Below are 18,505 nucleotides of genomic sequence, written 5' to 3'. Positions count from 1 at the left end.
AAGATGTGATACTCATGAGAAGTAAATGGCGCAAACAGGAATATACTGTAATAAACGAATTTATTATATTAAAATTTATTTCGTACAAAACAACATGTTTGCGATAATTACGAAAGACGAATAAATACTAATTTTGTAGTGAGTTGTGATATAAACGTTCGATTGATATCTACGATTTTTCACCTTCCTCTTCTTCCTTGCACTCGAATCCGCTGAACTTCCAATTGCGTACGATTTTGGCGCCAACGCCACTCATCTCTTCACGGAAGAGATCCGAGTATCGCTGTAACACCTCTTCCACCTGTTTTGATTTCAACTCCGGAACATAGCGATTCACGTACGACCATATGTAGTCGATGCTGGCACCATGCGGATGTACGACTAGGAAGGCAGAAACCAGAGTGATAACTTTGGCTTCTTTCGGATCAATTACTGCGGGTGGAGGAGGGCTTTTTGGTGGCTCCGCTATGGGAGTCACATCCACCGTCGGCGCGGAAGTTGCTTCCGAAGTGGGCTTATGCTCCGATTCTGACAGTTCGCTTTCATCCAACTCCGAACCACCCTTCGAGGAAGAAGTATTCGTTGTACAGAGGGACAATTTCGATTGCGTTGTAGCTATTTTAGTTTTTAAAAGCAACTGTTTCACGTTGGCTTCTTTCAGCTTGTCTTCAAGATCTTGAACCTTATTTTGACGTTCCGTCTCTTTGGATTTGTTTTCAAGTAACTGGGTTTGTAGATTCCGGATTGTCTCCTGTAGGACTTGAATTTGCATAGTTTTCATTTCAAGGTCTGATCGTACGGCTTGCGCGTCCGCATCTGATGCACTGTCCCGACGTTCCTAAAATGTATCAGAGATATGCGTTTAAAACCTTAGCCGGATTAGAATTGCATATAGGAAAAACATTCTTCTGATTCTCAAATCTAATTAACGTAAAGTTGCCCTTATGCAGCAGGAAGTGGCGAGTACATAATACATTGTATGAGAATCTCTCAGCTATGAGCATATGTACAGAGCGTATGTACAGAGTGGGGTCCTGCATGTGCTGTAGTGGGATTTGACATAAATTAACACGTCAATCAAAAGTTCGTGTTACCACAGATAACAGATATTGAGACTTGTATCCAATATGTGTGTAAATATCCGCAATCGCTAATTCAAAAGTGTTGGGAGGACCACCCTACGACCAAGAAACGCACCTATTTACCGGTGGGCTCATCGTCTGACACCATCTGTCAGAGCGACTGACGTATACCGAGGGAGCAAACGAGAGGAAGCGATCTGTCAGCCGACAGCAACAGTTAAATTTATTAAGTGCATTCACCACCACCGCGACAGTTACCACGCCGCGTTTTAAATTGTTTGTAATTAGTTTTGAATAAAGATTTTAATCTGTTTGTTGTGTAAATCATCGGCCCATCTATCACAACAAAGAGACGACGAGTATATTCAGTGTCGGTGTTCGGTTTCGGTTGAGGTTAGCAGCATAATGCCGGATCCAACTGTACAGCAGGCATCAGGAGGCGCATCGCAGAATTTCAACCAGATGCTGATGCAAATCCTTAACAGCAGCAGCAGTTGATGACGCAACTCACTCAGCAGGTTTCAGCAATCCATTTAGCTAACCATTTAGAAGTTGTCGAGGGATGAAATTTATTTGGATTCGCTCTTTAGCAACATCACTGAGTTCGTTTATGATCCGGAGCAGGGCTGTTCCTTTGACTCTTGATACGCACGGTATGCGAATTTGTTCGACAAAGATGCCGAAAAACTCCACGATGCAGCGAAAGTTCGATTGCTAGTGAGGAAATTGAATCCAGCAGCGCATGAACAGTTCACAAGCTTTATTTTGCCTAGACTATCAAAAGAGTTAACATTCAGTGAAACAGTCACGAAATTGAAAAACGATTTTTTGATTCCCAGTTTCTGTGTTTCACCGCCGTTATTTGTGTCTGAAAAAGTGGTGGAAGATTGTAAAAGTTTACTGAACTTGAACCAAGATAACAGTCTTGTAGAAAAATAAAAATCATTCAGTGCTGTGAATGCAGTTCATCAGGATTGACCTTTCAAGCCAAGACACAAACAAGGTGCCGGGTGGAAGTGAATAACAATCAACCGAAAACCCCATGTTGGTCGTGTGGGGAAATGGATTTTTCTGTCGATTGCTCAATCCGTGAATATCAAGTGCAAGAAAAAGGACATAAAGATGGATATTGAGCCTGTTTTTCATCTGGCAACAGCAGCGGCAGTACAGTTCCAAGAACAGCAAGGATGTAAAGATTGTATCAGTGAAGAACATCAGTCAGCGGAGGAAGTACGTGGAAATTCATATCAACGATGTTCCGGTTCGTCAAATCAAGGAGGGACTCGCACTGATCAACAGGAGGGACAGTTTATCAATTGTTTCCGATTGCCTCACCTATGGAGAACGACTGGCTATTTCCTCGAAATTTCGGGACCGTGCGCTACGAGCACTACACAAGGAACATCCTGGAGTAGAAAAAGTGCGGTATAGCACGTAACTACGTCTATTGACCTGGAGTAAACTAGCAGATCAATCATCGTATTCGAACGTGCGTAGAATGTTCAAGAGCAGCCAAGACAAACAGTAAAACCAACATGGAGACTTGACAAACACTCCGCGATGCTATTGACACTTTTCTTCTGTGCTACTGCAGTAGGGACTATATCCAAGGGCTTGACGATCCATCCCCAGGTCATCTACGAGTTGTGGTGCCTGCCTAGGATGTGGTGGGGGAAAAGCGACCGTGTGTCGCTCAAAGCGCACAAGCCCAAGTCCTGGTGTTATGAGGGACGCTATACAGACCTGACACGACGGCCCTCCGCCAAGACAGGAGGTTTGCGCAGGCCCAATAAGCGGCCTTTAAAAACAACCAATACGAACGACATAGAAGATGATACGACTCTATACAATCGGCAACGACCTAGGCGATGAATAATGGATCACGATTGGAAGCTTGGAACATGGAACTGCAAGTCACTAGGCTTCGCAGGTTGCGACAGAATAATCTAAAATGAATTACATTCCCGCAACTTCGACGTTGTAGTGCTGGAGGAAATCTGCTGGACAGGACAGAAAATGTGGAAAAGCGGGCATCAAGCGGTTACCTTCTACCAAAGTTGTAGCACCACCAGCGAGCTGGGAACCGGCTTCATAGTTTTGGGCAAGATGTGCCAACGCGTGATTGATTGGCAGCCAATCAACGCAAGGATGTACAAGCTGAGGGTAAAAGGCCGTTTCTTCCGTTACCGTGGCAGCCATTACCGTGCGCGTAATGCTGTATATCCAATTGATTGGAATGCATCAAAGTATGCTTGATATAAACAATAAACGGAGAGCCACCAAAATATCAATCAAAGCATCGTGGTACTTCGCAGTCAACGACATATGATCATCCATCACGGACTGGAGTGACAGTTTATCAACAGACTTCCGCTTGCCTAGCAGTATGATAATCTCCACAATTCCCTTTGGTATTCGAGAAGGATTCTTATTGGAATCTCTAAAAAATTTCTTTCAGGATCATCGAAGTATTCCAAACGGAATCCAGAAGAATGTAACCAGTGGTGTGTAAAGTGTCCCAAGATTAGTGAAATTTCGAAATTTTTATATCGTTCTATTTCAATATTCTCAATACCTAGAAAACATTTGAATGTTTACGTTGGACAGCATCCGATACCCATGGTGCAGAACGCAGCACCAGGATTCCGCTACTTACCATCAGGCGTCGCAGAAGGATATGATTGGGCGGCCATGATGGATGGTAAAAGGGGGGCATGATGAGGCGAAAACGTGATGAGGAAAATCTCAACAAGCGAAGGCTTGGACGAAAAACCGCCATTGCTTGGGAAGCCATAAGTTCTAAACGCTCGAAAGAACAAGACGTGTGCATACGAGAAAGCAAAGTATATTTTGGCAAAGTTAAAATTGGAAGTGAGTATTTAGAGAGAAGTGTTGAGGAGAAGTTTCATCAAGGAATCATCCAGGCAGAACAGTCACTTACCAAATGCCCAACCGTCCCCTCTCTTAGCTAACCACCACAACCACGTGGGTACCCTTCAATAGGACCCCTGTGTTCCACGTTCAAAACATCACCGTCTGCCTTCCAAGTTCCAGTCCAGGACCAGTTCCGCTGTAGAGCTTGAAATATCCCGTGGCATATGGCGCCGAGAGGCCGCAGTTCGGTTCGGCTCTTCCTGGACTCAGCCAGCGGCATCCATTTTGTGGTTGCACGAGCTGACAAGCAACGTCAACGCATTGTCCTGTCCTGTAGACTAGGACTTTGCGCAGCAGCTGGAAGTGTGCAGCGCAGTGTCTCTTGAAGAGGACTGGAGATATATTAGATCCGCCATTGGTGGCACCGCAACTGCTGCACTTGGCACGGTGCTCCCGGATCAGAGAAACGACTGGTATGACGGCGAATGTGATCAGTTTGTTGAGAAGAAGAATGCAGTATGGGCGAGATTGCTGCAAGACTGCACGACAAGACTTTCGGAGGAAAAAGGGCCAGCAGGATGAGACCGTGAAGAAACGGAGCAACTATACCGCGTTAATAACGCATGAACGTTCTATGAGAAGTTAAACCGTTCACGTAAGTGACACGTGCTTACTTACTTACTTATGGATCCTGTACACCTCCGGTGGTGCAAAGGGCCGACTTGAAAGATCTCCATCCTGAGCGTTGCCCGGCTATCGCTTTAACCTGTTGCCAGGTTAGATTTCGGTCGACTTCTTTTATTTCTTTATTGGTTTGTAACACGTGCCACAGCTCGATATTTGTAAGCACATAAACGGGAACCTTCTTACGAACGAGCGTGAGGTGGCGGCAGTATTACGAAGAGCACCTGAATGGCAATGTGGCAGACAGCGGTGATGGCATGGTAGTGAACCTGGGATCAACACAACGGCTGAAACACAACAAAGCCCCTGGAGTTGACCAACTACCAGGAGAGCTGTTTAAATACGGTGGCGAGACACTGGCTAGAGCGGTGCACTGGTAATTACCAAAGTTTGGGAGGATGAGGTTCTGCCGCAGGAGTGGATGGAAGGTGTCGTGTGTCCTGGATTGCTGAACGCCGCCTACAAGGTACTCTGGTGCTTTAACCAACAAAGCTACGAAGATCCTCCGTCGGCCTACATTTACATTTTCCAAATCAATATCTTCCACATTGTCGTAGCCAAGCAAATCCGTTCTCCAACATGCTTTTTTTGTTGAAAATAAGCGTTGGACACTTGCAATCAAATGGCGTGTGCGTGTTCACGCCTCAAGAAACGAACACTGAATGATCTTCATTTACTTTCTTTGTCCCCTTCTAACAATCTAGAATTCCCTGTCAGCCTACTGAGATTCAATTTAGAAATTCTTCTCATTAGCTTCTTAGTATGCTGGCGTTTCAAATGCCTAGGACGATAGAATTTCAAATTCGTTATAATTTTATTTTATTTCAATTCTATTTTATTTATCAATGTAACCAAAAACTGCAAATGTTTTTGTCGCACAGTCAAGTTGAGGTATCAGATCAAATGACTCTCTCTGGGATTGTGGATTTCATCTTCAATACATTTGAAATCTCACCCGCGGTAAGAAATGTTATCAACATGATAATTTCTCTGGTGAAACCCTTATTGAAGCAACTGATCTCAAAATGGCCTGTTCTTGATTCAATCTTATCCCTCGATGGCTAATTTAACCAACGAGGTCGGGGATAAGATTGTGCTTCTGCAGTGGAACTGTAGGAGTATTTCTAAAAATATGGATCCGTTTAAGTTTTTAATTCACAGTTTAGGTTGTGATATATTTGCCCTCAGTGAAACATGGCTAACTTCGAATAAAGTTCTTTCATTCCACGATTTCAACATTATTCGCCGAGATCGAGGTGATGGATATGGAGGGGTGCTCTTGGGGATCAACAAGCTTCACTCCTTTTACAGAATAGATCTTCCCTCGATGATTGGCACTGAAGTAGTCGCATGTCATGTCACTGTACGAGGTAAAAGCTTCAGCATAGCTTCTGTATACATTCCGCCGAATGTAACCGTACGTCACAGAGACCTGACGGCCATTTGCTCAGCTATGCCGGAGCCGCGGTTGATCCTAGGAGATTTCAACTCACACGGTACAGCCTGGGGGGAACTGACCGATGACAACCGCTCCTCGTTAATTTACGACATGTGCGACTACTTCAACATGACATATTTGAATAACTGAGAAGCAACGCGTGTGGCACCTTCAGGTCTCGAAAGTAGAATTGACCTCTCAATCTGTTCGATATCACTAACATTGGATTGTACGTGGAAAGTAATTCAGGATTCCCATGGTAGTGATCACTTGCCTATCAAAATTGCAATTGACAATGGATCGGTCCAGCCGCGCAAAATCGATGTCTCATATCGCAGGCCTGGGATTTGTCACCTTCATACAGAAGAACCATGCGACAAAACCAAAGAGAAAACAGTCACATCAAACTGGACAACACAACCTAACCAACGTAGCTCGATACAGCGTACTACTGGTCTCTCGCTCCGACAAGACATTTTGAATCTTGTCACATACTTATTTTGTTACGATATATTTGTCGTGTGACGCTTTCCATCGCGACTAAGGTTTTGCACAACCAGACGGATTAGAATAGTTGTCATGGTTATTGACAAAAAAGTTCGTCATGTCACCTTTGAATTTTGTCGCGACAAAAATTGTTGTCGTTGTCAGCAAAATGTTGTCATTATGAATTGATGACAAAATGTGGGGAAACCACTGAAATGGTGTGGTTTCTGGGTTTTACAGCAGTTGAAGTCGAGCTCATTATAAAAACGGCTAATATGTACGGCATAATAATAATTTGTCGAATTTTGGTGATTTTAGTCCAGCTCCTCCTGTTTAACCAAAATGCGTCATTTAATTACATATCTTAAATGTATGTTTAAAAATCACGAATGGTTTGAAATTATCTATATCCGGAAATCTTTTAAGCGGGCCATTAACACTCGAGCACACAAGCTGTTGTATCATATGACTCATATGACCTCACGAAACATATCGACTGGGTAAAATACGCTGAGACAATCATCGAAGCTGAGTTCTCGGTTGACGTACTTCCGCCGATAGAAGAATATAACTTTCTCGCCGGGTTAATAGTAAACAGCGCGCTTCAATCTCAAAGTCGACCAATACCGGGACCCCATGTGCGTCGAGGTCCCCCCACCCCCCTCTGATGGGATGACGAATGTACCAAAGTTTATCGGGAAAAATCAGCCGCGTTCAAGGAATATCGGAAGCGTGGATCGCGAGGTAATTATGATCGGTATATTTCTCTCGAACGTAAGTTCAAGAACCTCGCGAATGCTAAGAAACGAGGTTATTGGCGTCATTTTGTCGATGGACTTACGCGAGAAACGTCTATGACAACTCTCTGGACCGTCGGAAGGAGAATGAGAAATGTATCGTCGGTTAACGAAGATAGGGAAAGTTCACCTAGGTGGATCTTTGCATTCGCGAAAAAAGTATGCCCGGATTTCGTCCCAAGACAATGGTTTACGCGAGAGCAAATCTCTTATCGGAATGAGATGGATGCTCCTTTTTCGTTGGTTGAGTTCTCATTTGCTCTTTTCTCATGTAACAATTCTGCTCCAGGAATGGATAGAATCAGATTCAACTTACTCAAGAACCTCCCAGACGTCGCGAAGAGGCGCTTGTTGAACTTGTTCAACACATTCCTGGAAAGCAACATTGTTCCAGATGAATGGAGGCAAGTGAGGGTGATCGCCATAAAAAACCCGATAAACCCGCGTCGGATCATAACTCGTACCGTCCAATCGCGATGCTGTCGTGTATACGAAAGCTGTTAGAGAAGATGATTCTCAATCGGCTCGATAGATGGGTTGAATCAAATGGCTTTCTTTCAGATACACAGTTTGGATTCCGCAGAGGCAAGGGAACGAACGACTGTCTCGCGCTGCTTACTACAGATATCCAACTGGCCTATTCTCAAAAAGAACAAATGGCTTCAGTTTTCTTGGACATTAAGGGGGCTTTTGACTCAGTTTGCATTGACGTCCTTTCAGACAATCTTAACGAGTGTGGGCTTTCTCCAATATTAAATAACTATTTGTACAACTTGTTGTCTGAGAAACATATGAGCTTTTCTCATGGAAACTCAACAACTTCAAGAATTAGTTACATGGGTCTCCCCCAGGGCTCATGTCTAAGCCCCCTTCTTTATAATTTTTATGTAAGAGGCATCGATGGATGTCTTGTGGAAAATTGCTCGTTGAGACAGCTTGCGGATGACGCCGTTGTTTCCTTTACAGGAACAGGGCGAACGATCTGCAAGGACCATTGCAAGATACTTTAGACAATTTGTCTACTTGGGCTATTCAGCTGGGTATCGAATTCTCTCCGGAGAAAACGGAGCTGATTGTCTTTTCTAGGAAGCATAAGCCAGCAGAACTAGAGCTTCACCTTAGGGGTAAGATAATCACTCAAGGCCTTTCACATAAATATTTAGGGGTCTGGTTCGACTCGAAAGGCAAAGGGGAATGCACATTAGACATCTGTATCAGAAATGCCAACAACGAATCAACTTCATGCGGATAGTTACCGGTACATGGTGGGGAGCCCACCCGGAAGATCTGATAATGCTTTATCGCACAACGATTCTGTTGGTTCTCGAATACGGTAGTTTCTGTTTCCAATCCGCCGCGAAAACTCACATTTTAAAGCTGCAACGTATTCAATATCGTTGTCTCCGTATCGCGTTGGGCTGTATGAACTCGACTCATACAATGAGTTTGGAGGTACTTGCGGGAGTACTTCCTTTAACAGATCGCCTCGCGGAATTGTCGATTAGGTTCCTCATTCGGTGTGAGGTTTTAAATCCATTGGTAATTGAGAATTTTGAGAAGCTTATCGAACGAAACTTCCAATCAAAGTTTATGACCCTGTACCATTGGTACATGAGCCTGGAGATTGGCCCTTCCTCGAATGTTCCCAATCGTAGTTGCTTCTTAGACTCCTCCAGTTCCACTGTAGTTTTTGATCTGACCATGAGACAAGAGATCCGTGGGATACCGGATCCGCACCGAACGGAGTGCATACCATCAATTTTTGCTAGCAAGTACAGTGAGGTCAGTTGTGACAAAAGGTATTTCACCGACGGGTCAAAATTAAATGAATCCACTGGTTTTGGTGTTTTTAATGAATTTCATAGCGCCGCTCGAAAACTTCAGAATCCTTGTTCAGTATATGTCGCGGAACTAGCGGCTATACACTACGCATTAGAGCGAATAGCCTCTATTCCCTCTGATAAATACTTCATTTTCACGGATAGTCTCAGCTCCCTTGAGGCAATTCGTTCAATGAGGCCGGTGCAGCACTCACCGTATTTCCTGAACAAAATACGAACCACATTGAGTGCTCGATCGAATAGCTTGTACACCATCACCTTTGCATGGGTCCCTTCACATTGCTCAATTCCGGGTAATGAGAAAGCGGATTCACTTGCCAAGGCGGGCGCTATGGAAGGCGATATATACGAGCGTCAAATCGCCTTTAATGAATATTTTACAATTGTTCGTCAACAGGTCTTGTTCGATTGGCAAAAAAATGGGATGAAGGAGATTTGGGGAGATGGTTACATTCTATTCTCCCGCATGTATCGAAGAAACCCTGGTTCAAGGGGTTGGATCTTAGTCGAGACTTCATTAAAGTGGTGTGTCGTCTAATGTCCAACCATTACTCATTAAACGCGCATTCCTATCGAATAGGGCTCGCAGACAGTAATCAATGCAGCTGTGGTGTAGGCTATCAAGACATCAACCACGTAGTCTGGAACTGTCCCGAATACGGATTTGCCAGGTCCGATTTATGTGTATCCCTCCGGGCCCAAGGGAAACCAGAAAAGGAGAATATTAGAGATGTGCTGGGTAAGCTTGACCTTGACTACATGGCCCAGGTATATAACTTTTTGAAACGTATAAATGTGTCAGTTTAACTCCCCTGTCTTTCGTTGGGCCATGTTCACCTCGCCCACACCCACTCCGCTCGGCAAAAACGCTTTGTTTGTATCTTTACAGTTCGTCCTCTGTCAGCAGTGAGAACAGCACAGCAACGCTGCTCAAGAACATCGTCACAGATCCTAGGCCCCTTCCCCTCCTATTTTTTTTTGTTTTGTAATCCTTAACCTCGACCAAGCCGCGAGTTTTTCGGCTCCCCAATGCTAACATATAAATTAAGAAGCAAATCATGAAATTGTACAAACAATTCAACCAAGTTATGGCTCCGTTATGCCTCCTGGCGCCTGAGCCTTTAAATAAACGACAATTAAAATAAAATGTTTTTGTCAGGCTCACTTTATTCCCCACACACATAATGTACATATTCACATATGAGTTTTCACAACATTGTAAATTAATGTCCAAGTCGGGTGGTTTAATCCCCGGAAATAGGCAATTAACTTTGATTGAACTTATAACGGTTGATCAAGGCGACTTTGTTTCGGGTGATGAGCATAGTTCGAGTTTCAGGGGCATTCTCGAGTCCCTTCGAAACGCGCAGAGGGTTACGGCAAGGTGATGGTCTTTCGTGTCTGCTATTCAACATCACTTTGGAGGGAGTAACACGAAGGTCAGGGATCGACACGAGCGGTACGATTTTCACGACGTCCGTCCAGTTATTTGGTTTCACCGACGACATTGATATTATGACACGTATGTTTGAGAAGATGGAAGAAGCCTACATCAGACTGAAAAGCGAAGCTAAACGGATTGGACTAGTCATCAACACGTCGAAGACGAAGTACATGATAGGAAGAGGCTCAAGAAAAGACACCACCACGAGTTTGTATTGGTGGTCACGAAATCGAGGTGGTTGAAAAATTCGTATGCTTGGGCTTACTAGTGACCTCCGATAACGTTACCAGCAAAAACGAATAAAGTTTGCCACCGTACCAAACTGACTATTTACAAAACGCTTATTAGACCGCTAGTTCTCTACGGACACGAGACCTGAACGATGCTAGTGGAGGACCAACGCGCACTGGGAGTTTTCGAAAGGAAAGTGCTGCGTATCATCTATGGTGGGGTGCAAATGGCGGAAGTTACTTGGAGGAGGCGAATGAACCACGAGTTGCATGAGCTGCTGGGAGAACCATCCATCGTTCATACCGCGGAAATCGGAAGACTGCGGTGGGCCGGGTACGTAGCCAGAATGTCGGACAATAATCCGGTTAAAATGGTGTATGACGATTTGCGGACCCTCCGCAGACTGCGTGGTTGGCGACGTGCAACCATGGACCGAGCTGAATGGAGAAGACTTTTAAGCACTGTACATGCCACTCCTGCCTCAGTTTGAAAATAAATAAAAAAAGAGAAAAACGAATAAACTAACATAGGTATTATTGAGTTATTTTCTCCTGCGCGGGGTGGTTTACAACGAATATTTCATAAAATTCAATTTCCAATCAACTACCATTTATTTCGCAAAACGCTACGCCGAAGGGTTTCTTTGTTTGCATTTGGTTTTGACATAATTTGCTTACTAGTTGGACCATCACTAATTACGATTGTACTGGATAAATTATCATTATGATAACAACACTTACCTTTCGGACATCCCAACGGGACTTCTTGGGAGCGGACCCGTCATCTTCCGATAGGTCCATTTCGTCATCACCGAGATCATCCAGTTGAACGCTTTTGATTTCCTAATCATCGATAATCATTCGTTCACCCATCGTGGCATTTCCGTATAACAGAGAGAAATAAATTGATACAATGTAGAAAAGATCTCACATTTACCTTCGCTTAGATGTTATCTTAACAGTAGGTCTTAAGTGCTAAATATTAATGTTGAGGAATTAAATTCGATATATTCATTTATAACTGATTTAGAATAGAATACTCTTATTACAAATTTCCTGAGGCGCTTCCAATCTTCGCCGCCGATGTTCTGAGCCGACCAAAAAGATGATGAATTACGATTGCACAATCCGATATCCATCCCATCAGATTGGGCTTTCTTGATCAGAGAATCTTTGTCTGTTTTGATGGCGTTCCTATCTTTGTTGGTTGGGTTGCGATTACTTTTTTGTACTTACCTCTGCAGAATCATCAAACTACACTTTCAAATCACCCTTCCACCATAACCTTTGATCGACAATTTTATGAAATGGATTCTTATTGTAGGTTTAAAAGCGAACTTTTTTATTTGGTGCAATGTTGCAAGTGCCGTGCGTTTATTAAAGTATTTTCTTTTACAAGCGTACATGCCACGTGCAATAGAAGCAATAAGATTTTAACATATAAAACCAATGTTTCTCAATTTTTAATTAAATAGCATAACGACATGATGGACAGATACATTTTGATCCTAGGAAATATATTGCAAGTTAATTTTGATATGTATATTTTTTAGTTATTTTAAATTCTTTCCAATTCGCATGAATGTGTTCATGTTCAATGTTTGATACACAATGAACACAAAAATAAGCATGCAAACTAAATATGTAGTAGTAAAATGCAATAGATGTGGTAAAATATATTTTAAGGGAGTTATTATTATCAAATTATTACAAGGAATTGAATTGCTTTTCGTTCGATATAAATTCTCGCGTAACATATGATTACGGCTTATAAACCAAAACCATGATTTTTGATTTTCTGGCATGAAAGATTGCTTTGTAAATTATTCTTCATGCTAGTTAAAACTCCGTACTTGATATTTCTTAAGAAACACATTAATTGCTATTTTGAGTGAACGTCTCATGAACCATTTGCACCGTAGTGGTTTGTAAGTCCTTTGTTGGCGCCCTTAACTACCATGCGGAATGTTTGCTTTGGTTTTTAGGCCGTTCACTTTAAATTGTTTATTTAGAAAAACTAGCTTCAAGTTATTTTAAAATGTATATTCTTACTAGGTTTTCGATATATCGCACAGCAGAACTGCTCTGGCTAACAAATCTAAACAAATCCGATGGTGCTAGTAGCTTTGAGCAAACGGCTTAAAAACCAGACGTGTTGCCGGTGATGCGAGTAAACGGCGCGATTTTTGTTTCAGCTGAAAATTTGTAGATTCCGAATGGTTTTTTAATTGATCTTGATCTGCTGTTATAATATAACCATTTACGTATAGTATTGACATGGTTTTGGCAATGAGATGAGTTTGTATTTCAATAAATGAATTAAATTATTCATAGAAAATTTGAACCTAATTTTTCTCGGTTCAGCTTTGTTGGTTTTTCGGCCCTAATCATAGGTTGGTCGAGAATTAAAGTAATATGGATAGTCTGTCTAAGTTAAGATCGACTCTATCACATGAATTCCTACACATTTTTCTTTGTTTGATCTGCAATTCTCAAATTGCCACTTTATGGTAACCTCGCTAAAAATCATTGCATGCTTTACTTTCTAACTGGGTTTCCTAATTTGTGTATTTTACAACTAAACGTATCTTTAGAATAATAAACCTGACTGATAGCAAACTTGGAGTTCCAATATTTCAAAATGTCAAAACAAAAATTGAGAAACACTGGTATCTATCTATTAATTGATTCAAGTCGAGCACATATTGCATATTATTGTCTAAGTTGTCTAAAAACATGCATTTGATATTATTGGAGGAAACTGCCAAATAACCAAAAAGGACACTACAATGCGAGACATGACTTCAATGCTATGAACTTTGCAGAAACTCTAGTTCGGACCAGGAGAAAAAAAAATGCAAACCAACCGAACGAGTAATAAGAAAACATTTGTAATACATACCAGCGATTGCTTCTTCCAGGCATCGATGTTCTTTCTCTGGGCTTTAGAAAAATGATCCCAAACCTTCTTGTGACTGGCCGCATTGAACACTTTTTCAATCTGATTGACTGAATTGGAGTGAAGTGGAAAATAATAACAGTAATAATAATGATAGAGCATTTTCCTGGGTTTTGCTGTAATTTGTTTTGTGGTAAAGTCTTAATGAGAGGGAAATAGGAAATGGTTCGTTGTTATACCTATTCAAACAAGATTATCGGGCTTCTATATGTACAGTAAATTGCATATCAAAATATTGATCCGATTTTTATACCTGCTACAATTTCTGAGATTTGTAGATGTTGAGTAGGAATTGAATTTAGATCACCTAAGATGATCCACAAACATTGAAACCCAAGGAAGCAGCACAAGAGTTGCATGTGCCGAAGACAGCCTTATCGAGTAATGAAGGAAAATGGTGAACACAAAGTTACATAGAATGTTATTCAGGAATTTACCGTAAAATGCTGTTTACGTCAAGGCACAGAACCTTTCGCATAGTTAACAGGAAGCAATTCGGCTACTCTTATTCGCATGTTAACTACAGTGTCTCATTGCAAATTGGCGGCTACATACCTTCGCAGAGTACCAAACGGTTTCCAATTTGCCTAAGTAGAACCCTTCTTCCGGACAGTGAGATTTGTGTGAGAAAGAAGTTTTATGTTTGAAATACAATACCTTCAAAATATAACTACAGTGCGACCAAGCAGGTCCTTGAAAATAACCTCCACCAAATGATTTAATGACCCGCAATTCTTGCATATAATGATAATGAAACAGGTTTAAGGCATATTTATTTGGGAGTTTTAACACTTCCCAATTAGAAATCATTTCAAGAAATAAGAAGATCCATGGAGTACGTCAACAAGTAATTATCTTCTTCCATTTTCGAAGTTGATATCTTTTTCGTGCATTAGAAAAAAAAAGTGTATTAACAATTAACATAGATAAGAAGAAAGGATCAAAGAGAAACTTTTGGGAAGATAGGTCCTTAAATTCGAATTCAGTTATATTTATTACCGTTCCTTCTACGATAGAAAAAAAATAAATGTTTAAATAGTTGATCATTTATTTTGTAAGATCATTAACTGGTTTAGTTTGCAATGATGGTCCAAAACTATCCAAAAAAACATGCCTTAATCTGTTACTTATCGATGATCTTGGATAATCGTACTGAGCTATGTTGTCGCACAGTTCAACTTACTGTTACTGATCACGATGAATGTGTTTCTGGTTAGGGGAAAGAAAGTATGGAATTGGGAGAAATGTGCTTGAAAATCAAATATGTAGGCTGCTTCTTACCACTTTCAACCACGACGTAATTTTTTCAGGTGTGTTGACAAACATTAAGGTAAATAAAGAACTATCTACTTACATTGTGACAGCATACACTGCATTTGCTTCCGGTATTGCTCCTTTGCCCGGCACAACTCCTCGTCGGTTATTCCTTTCTCGTTCAACAAGCGCCGAACATGCGAGTTGGTGCTCTGAATCATTGTGTAAAAATTATTGGCGTTCTTCTTGTTGCAATCTCCTCTCTCGAGCCAAGTGATGAGCGTTTGGACAGCTTTGATGAAAGTTTCGTCTGTTTTCAGTTTTTCTGCGACGGAAGTTGCCTCATGGTCAGTGTAATGAACAATTGGCTGAGGGGAAGTAGGTCTTAGACGATCATCTTCGACACGTTCCCGGTGGCGGCGCTCTCGTTGTAGCTTTCGTTGCCTGCATTCGTAGTCATACTGATCGTCACGAGCGTGAGCATAATCAACATGGAGTTGTCCGAAGGTAGCCGGATCTTTCGGCTCAGGGGAAGTGAAATTGAATCCACCAGTACTCAACTTGATTCGATAACCAGATAAATAGATCGCCGAGTCCACCGATGCTTCGTAAACGTAGCGAATATGACAAAAGTTTTTCTTAGAAAACCTAAGGGTAGTAATTTCCCCACAACGTTCAAATATTTCACGGATAATCTCTTCGGTGATGGAATTCGGAAGACCTCCCACGAACACTGTTCTGCATCCAGGTGGACGATCAATCGTTTTGGGTGTTGGTACGTTTGGGTTTGGTGGAAACATTGTACACGATTTGCAATAAATGATCTCTTTACTGCCATCCTCTGTCCTAACGACACCCAACGTCTGTTGGCTGATGTCAACTCCAGTGTTAATCTGCTGTGCGGCCATAACCGGGAACGTCTGCATTCCGATAAGCGACGAACCATCCATCATGTTCATCATTCCAGGGGCCATCATCATGAAACCTTGCGGTTGAGGGATCAATCCGTTGAACAAAATCTGTCCACTTGCATCCACTCCCAGTGGACCACTCTTCTGAACCATTGGTTCCTTCTTTTCACTCACACATACTTCCTTCATCGAATCTCTCTCTGCGGCCGACTCCAGATCCATCGGAGCGGCTCCGGATTGGGTTTGACTTTGCTTACGGGCATATTCCAGTTGACTATTGCTCAACAATGAAGCGGCGCTGGTCGTGGCGATGGGTTGAGCAATGAAGCCACTCCCGCCTGCAATACTTCCCATTATGGGATCTGGAAAACATTCTCCATGAAAATCGATTTTTCTTCAAAGAATAAAGGTTTAAAATTGTCATATTGAAAGAAACAATACTTACGCATTGTGGCTATAGCGTTGCCCGACAGCGAATTAAGCGTGAAGGACATGACTGCGAAGCCTTGGCCCCCAGGAATTTCAGGAATTTAACTAAATCAAAAATTTTCGCGGAGAAAAAGTCCTGATTTACGTAAACAAAATCTCTGACTGTATCCTGAAACGTCAAGAAAACGAGGGATAAGACATTGACAGGCACTACAAAATCTTTTACCGCAAAAGAGCAATCTAGTACGTCGCAAGCCTTATTTTTCAGAATCAGCGATGCCAGATTTGAAGACATGTCTTCAATTTGAAGACATTTACAACAGAGATATTTTAGTTACTGCCGATTTCACCAATTTGAATGTGAATGAAATCTACCCAATTATAGCTCACTACTCGTTAGGCACATGTAAGCGTACCATGTAACGTCACATGTAATCGATTCCCGGTGCCATGATTTGACGAAAAAATATTTTAGTTACTAGATAAAGATTGTCGCTGTCGTCGCTATCCGGAACATATCTTTTGCTGGCGAGGATAGTGGATCTAAATGTCAAAAATACATAAGATTTGACAGTTTAGTACAGGAGCCGTTCGATAACTGCAAAATGTTTGCTTCATTTCCTTTAGAGATGTCGTAAAATCCCGATTAATCGATTAGTTACTAATCGATTACTCTTGATTCTTGTCGATTATTGAATCGATTAATCATTGTATAGTAATCGATTCAAAATTAATCGATTATCACAACGATGAATCGATTAATCGAAATAATCAATTAATTTTCGACATCCTTATGATGTCGTAAAATTCTGATTAATCGATTAGTAACTAATCGATTACTCACGATTCATCTCAGTTATTGAATCGATTAATCGTTGGGTAATAATCGATTCAAAATTAATCGATTATCACAACGATGAATCGATTAATCGAAGTAATCGATTAATTTGCGACATCTCTATTCATCAGTACCCGCTAAGCTGCGGAGGACGACGGAAGTCCTTCGTAGCTTAGTAGGGAATGCACCTCATACTAGCGTACTGGGGTCGTTGGATCAAAGCCCACTGAAGGGGCGCCTTTTCCGAACTAATTCCATCACATGTTGTGCAGATGCATAATCGAGTTTCAGACATAGTAATTAATATCAACTCCGGGTGGCTTAATACCCGGCATATAGGCAATTAACTTTGAATGTACTTTACTTTTCAGTTAACGAATGCCGTTCGATAACTGCAATGCATTCTAGACGTCAAACGATTGTTAATCGAAATCAGATGCAATAAAAGTGCATTTGAATGTGCAGCGCAATGCAGCTGTTATTGAGCTTGACAACAGTTTGAGATTTAGCGGTCCGATAACTGCAAAACTGTTGCAACTATCGAATTGCAGTTAAAAAGCATTGCAGTTAATGACTTGCAGTTAACGAACGTCTACTGTACCACACAATGTCATGTTTTGGACAGCAGAACAGAGAGAACCGAAGCGACAATCTTTATCTTGTAACTAAAATATCTTTTATTTGACGTCTTTTTGTTTTCAGATTGAGCACTCACACACAAATAATATATGTGTGTGTGTGGGGCGAAGTCGATGGAACGATTGATTCGGCGAAGAGTGCAGACAGATTCTGGAAGAGAATCGCAGCGTGGGCGGTCGCGCTGGAACTTGGAACGTTAAGACGTAAGTGGGAACGGCAGACCCGTCTTTTTCAGGAAAAGAAACGCCGCCTGGAAGAAGCGGAGTACGAGGAGATGGAACAAATGTGCTGTACTCAAGAAACACGCAAGTTTAATCAGAAGCTCAACGCATCCCGCAAAGGCTCGGCAGAGCCGAGATGGCCAGGAATAAAAATGTAAGCATCTTAACGAACAAACGTGTGCGATCGAAAGGTGGAAGCAGCACTATGCGGAACACAAATGACGCAGAGAGTGCAGGCAGTGAAAGTCAAGGCAGTGGAGGAGATGACTACGTCAGTTCAGCGGACGATGGAAGCCAACCAGCTTCCACCTTGAGAGAAGTTAAGGATGCCATCCAACAGCTAAAGACCAATAAAGCCGTTTGGTAAGGATGGTATCG

At 42.0% G+C, this 18,505-nt stretch overlaps 1 protein-coding gene across 1 annotated transcript; it reads right to left on the bottom strand.

Annotated features, from left to right (window-relative positions):
- Positions 1 to 43: 43 nt before the first annotated feature.
- LOC134220359 (ecto-NOX disulfide-thiol exchanger 2) lies at positions 44 to 16,608 on the bottom strand. The gene is made up of 5 exons (XM_062699405.1): positions 16,446 to 16,608; positions 15,190 to 16,362; positions 13,779 to 13,885; positions 11,618 to 11,719; positions 44 to 838 (listed from the first exon to the last, which is right to left on the bottom strand). The coding sequence occupies exons 1-5, from the start codon at positions 16,492 to 16,494 to the stop codon at positions 170 to 172; spliced, it is 2,100 nt and encodes a 699-aa protein (XP_062555389.1). The 5' UTR covers positions 16,495 to 16,608; the 3' UTR covers positions 44 to 169.
- Positions 16,609 to 18,505: the final 1,897 nt, after the last annotated feature.

The sequence above is a fragment of the Armigeres subalbatus genome, chromosome 3 (genome assembly GCF_024139115.2).
Source record: "Armigeres subalbatus isolate Guangzhou_Male chromosome 3, GZ_Asu_2, whole genome shotgun sequence".
NCBI lineage: Eukaryota > Metazoa > Arthropoda > Insecta > Diptera > Culicidae > Armigeres > Armigeres subalbatus.
The sequence above is the reverse complement of the archived record's forward strand: the minus strand, read 5'-3'. Positions and strand labels throughout refer to the sequence as shown.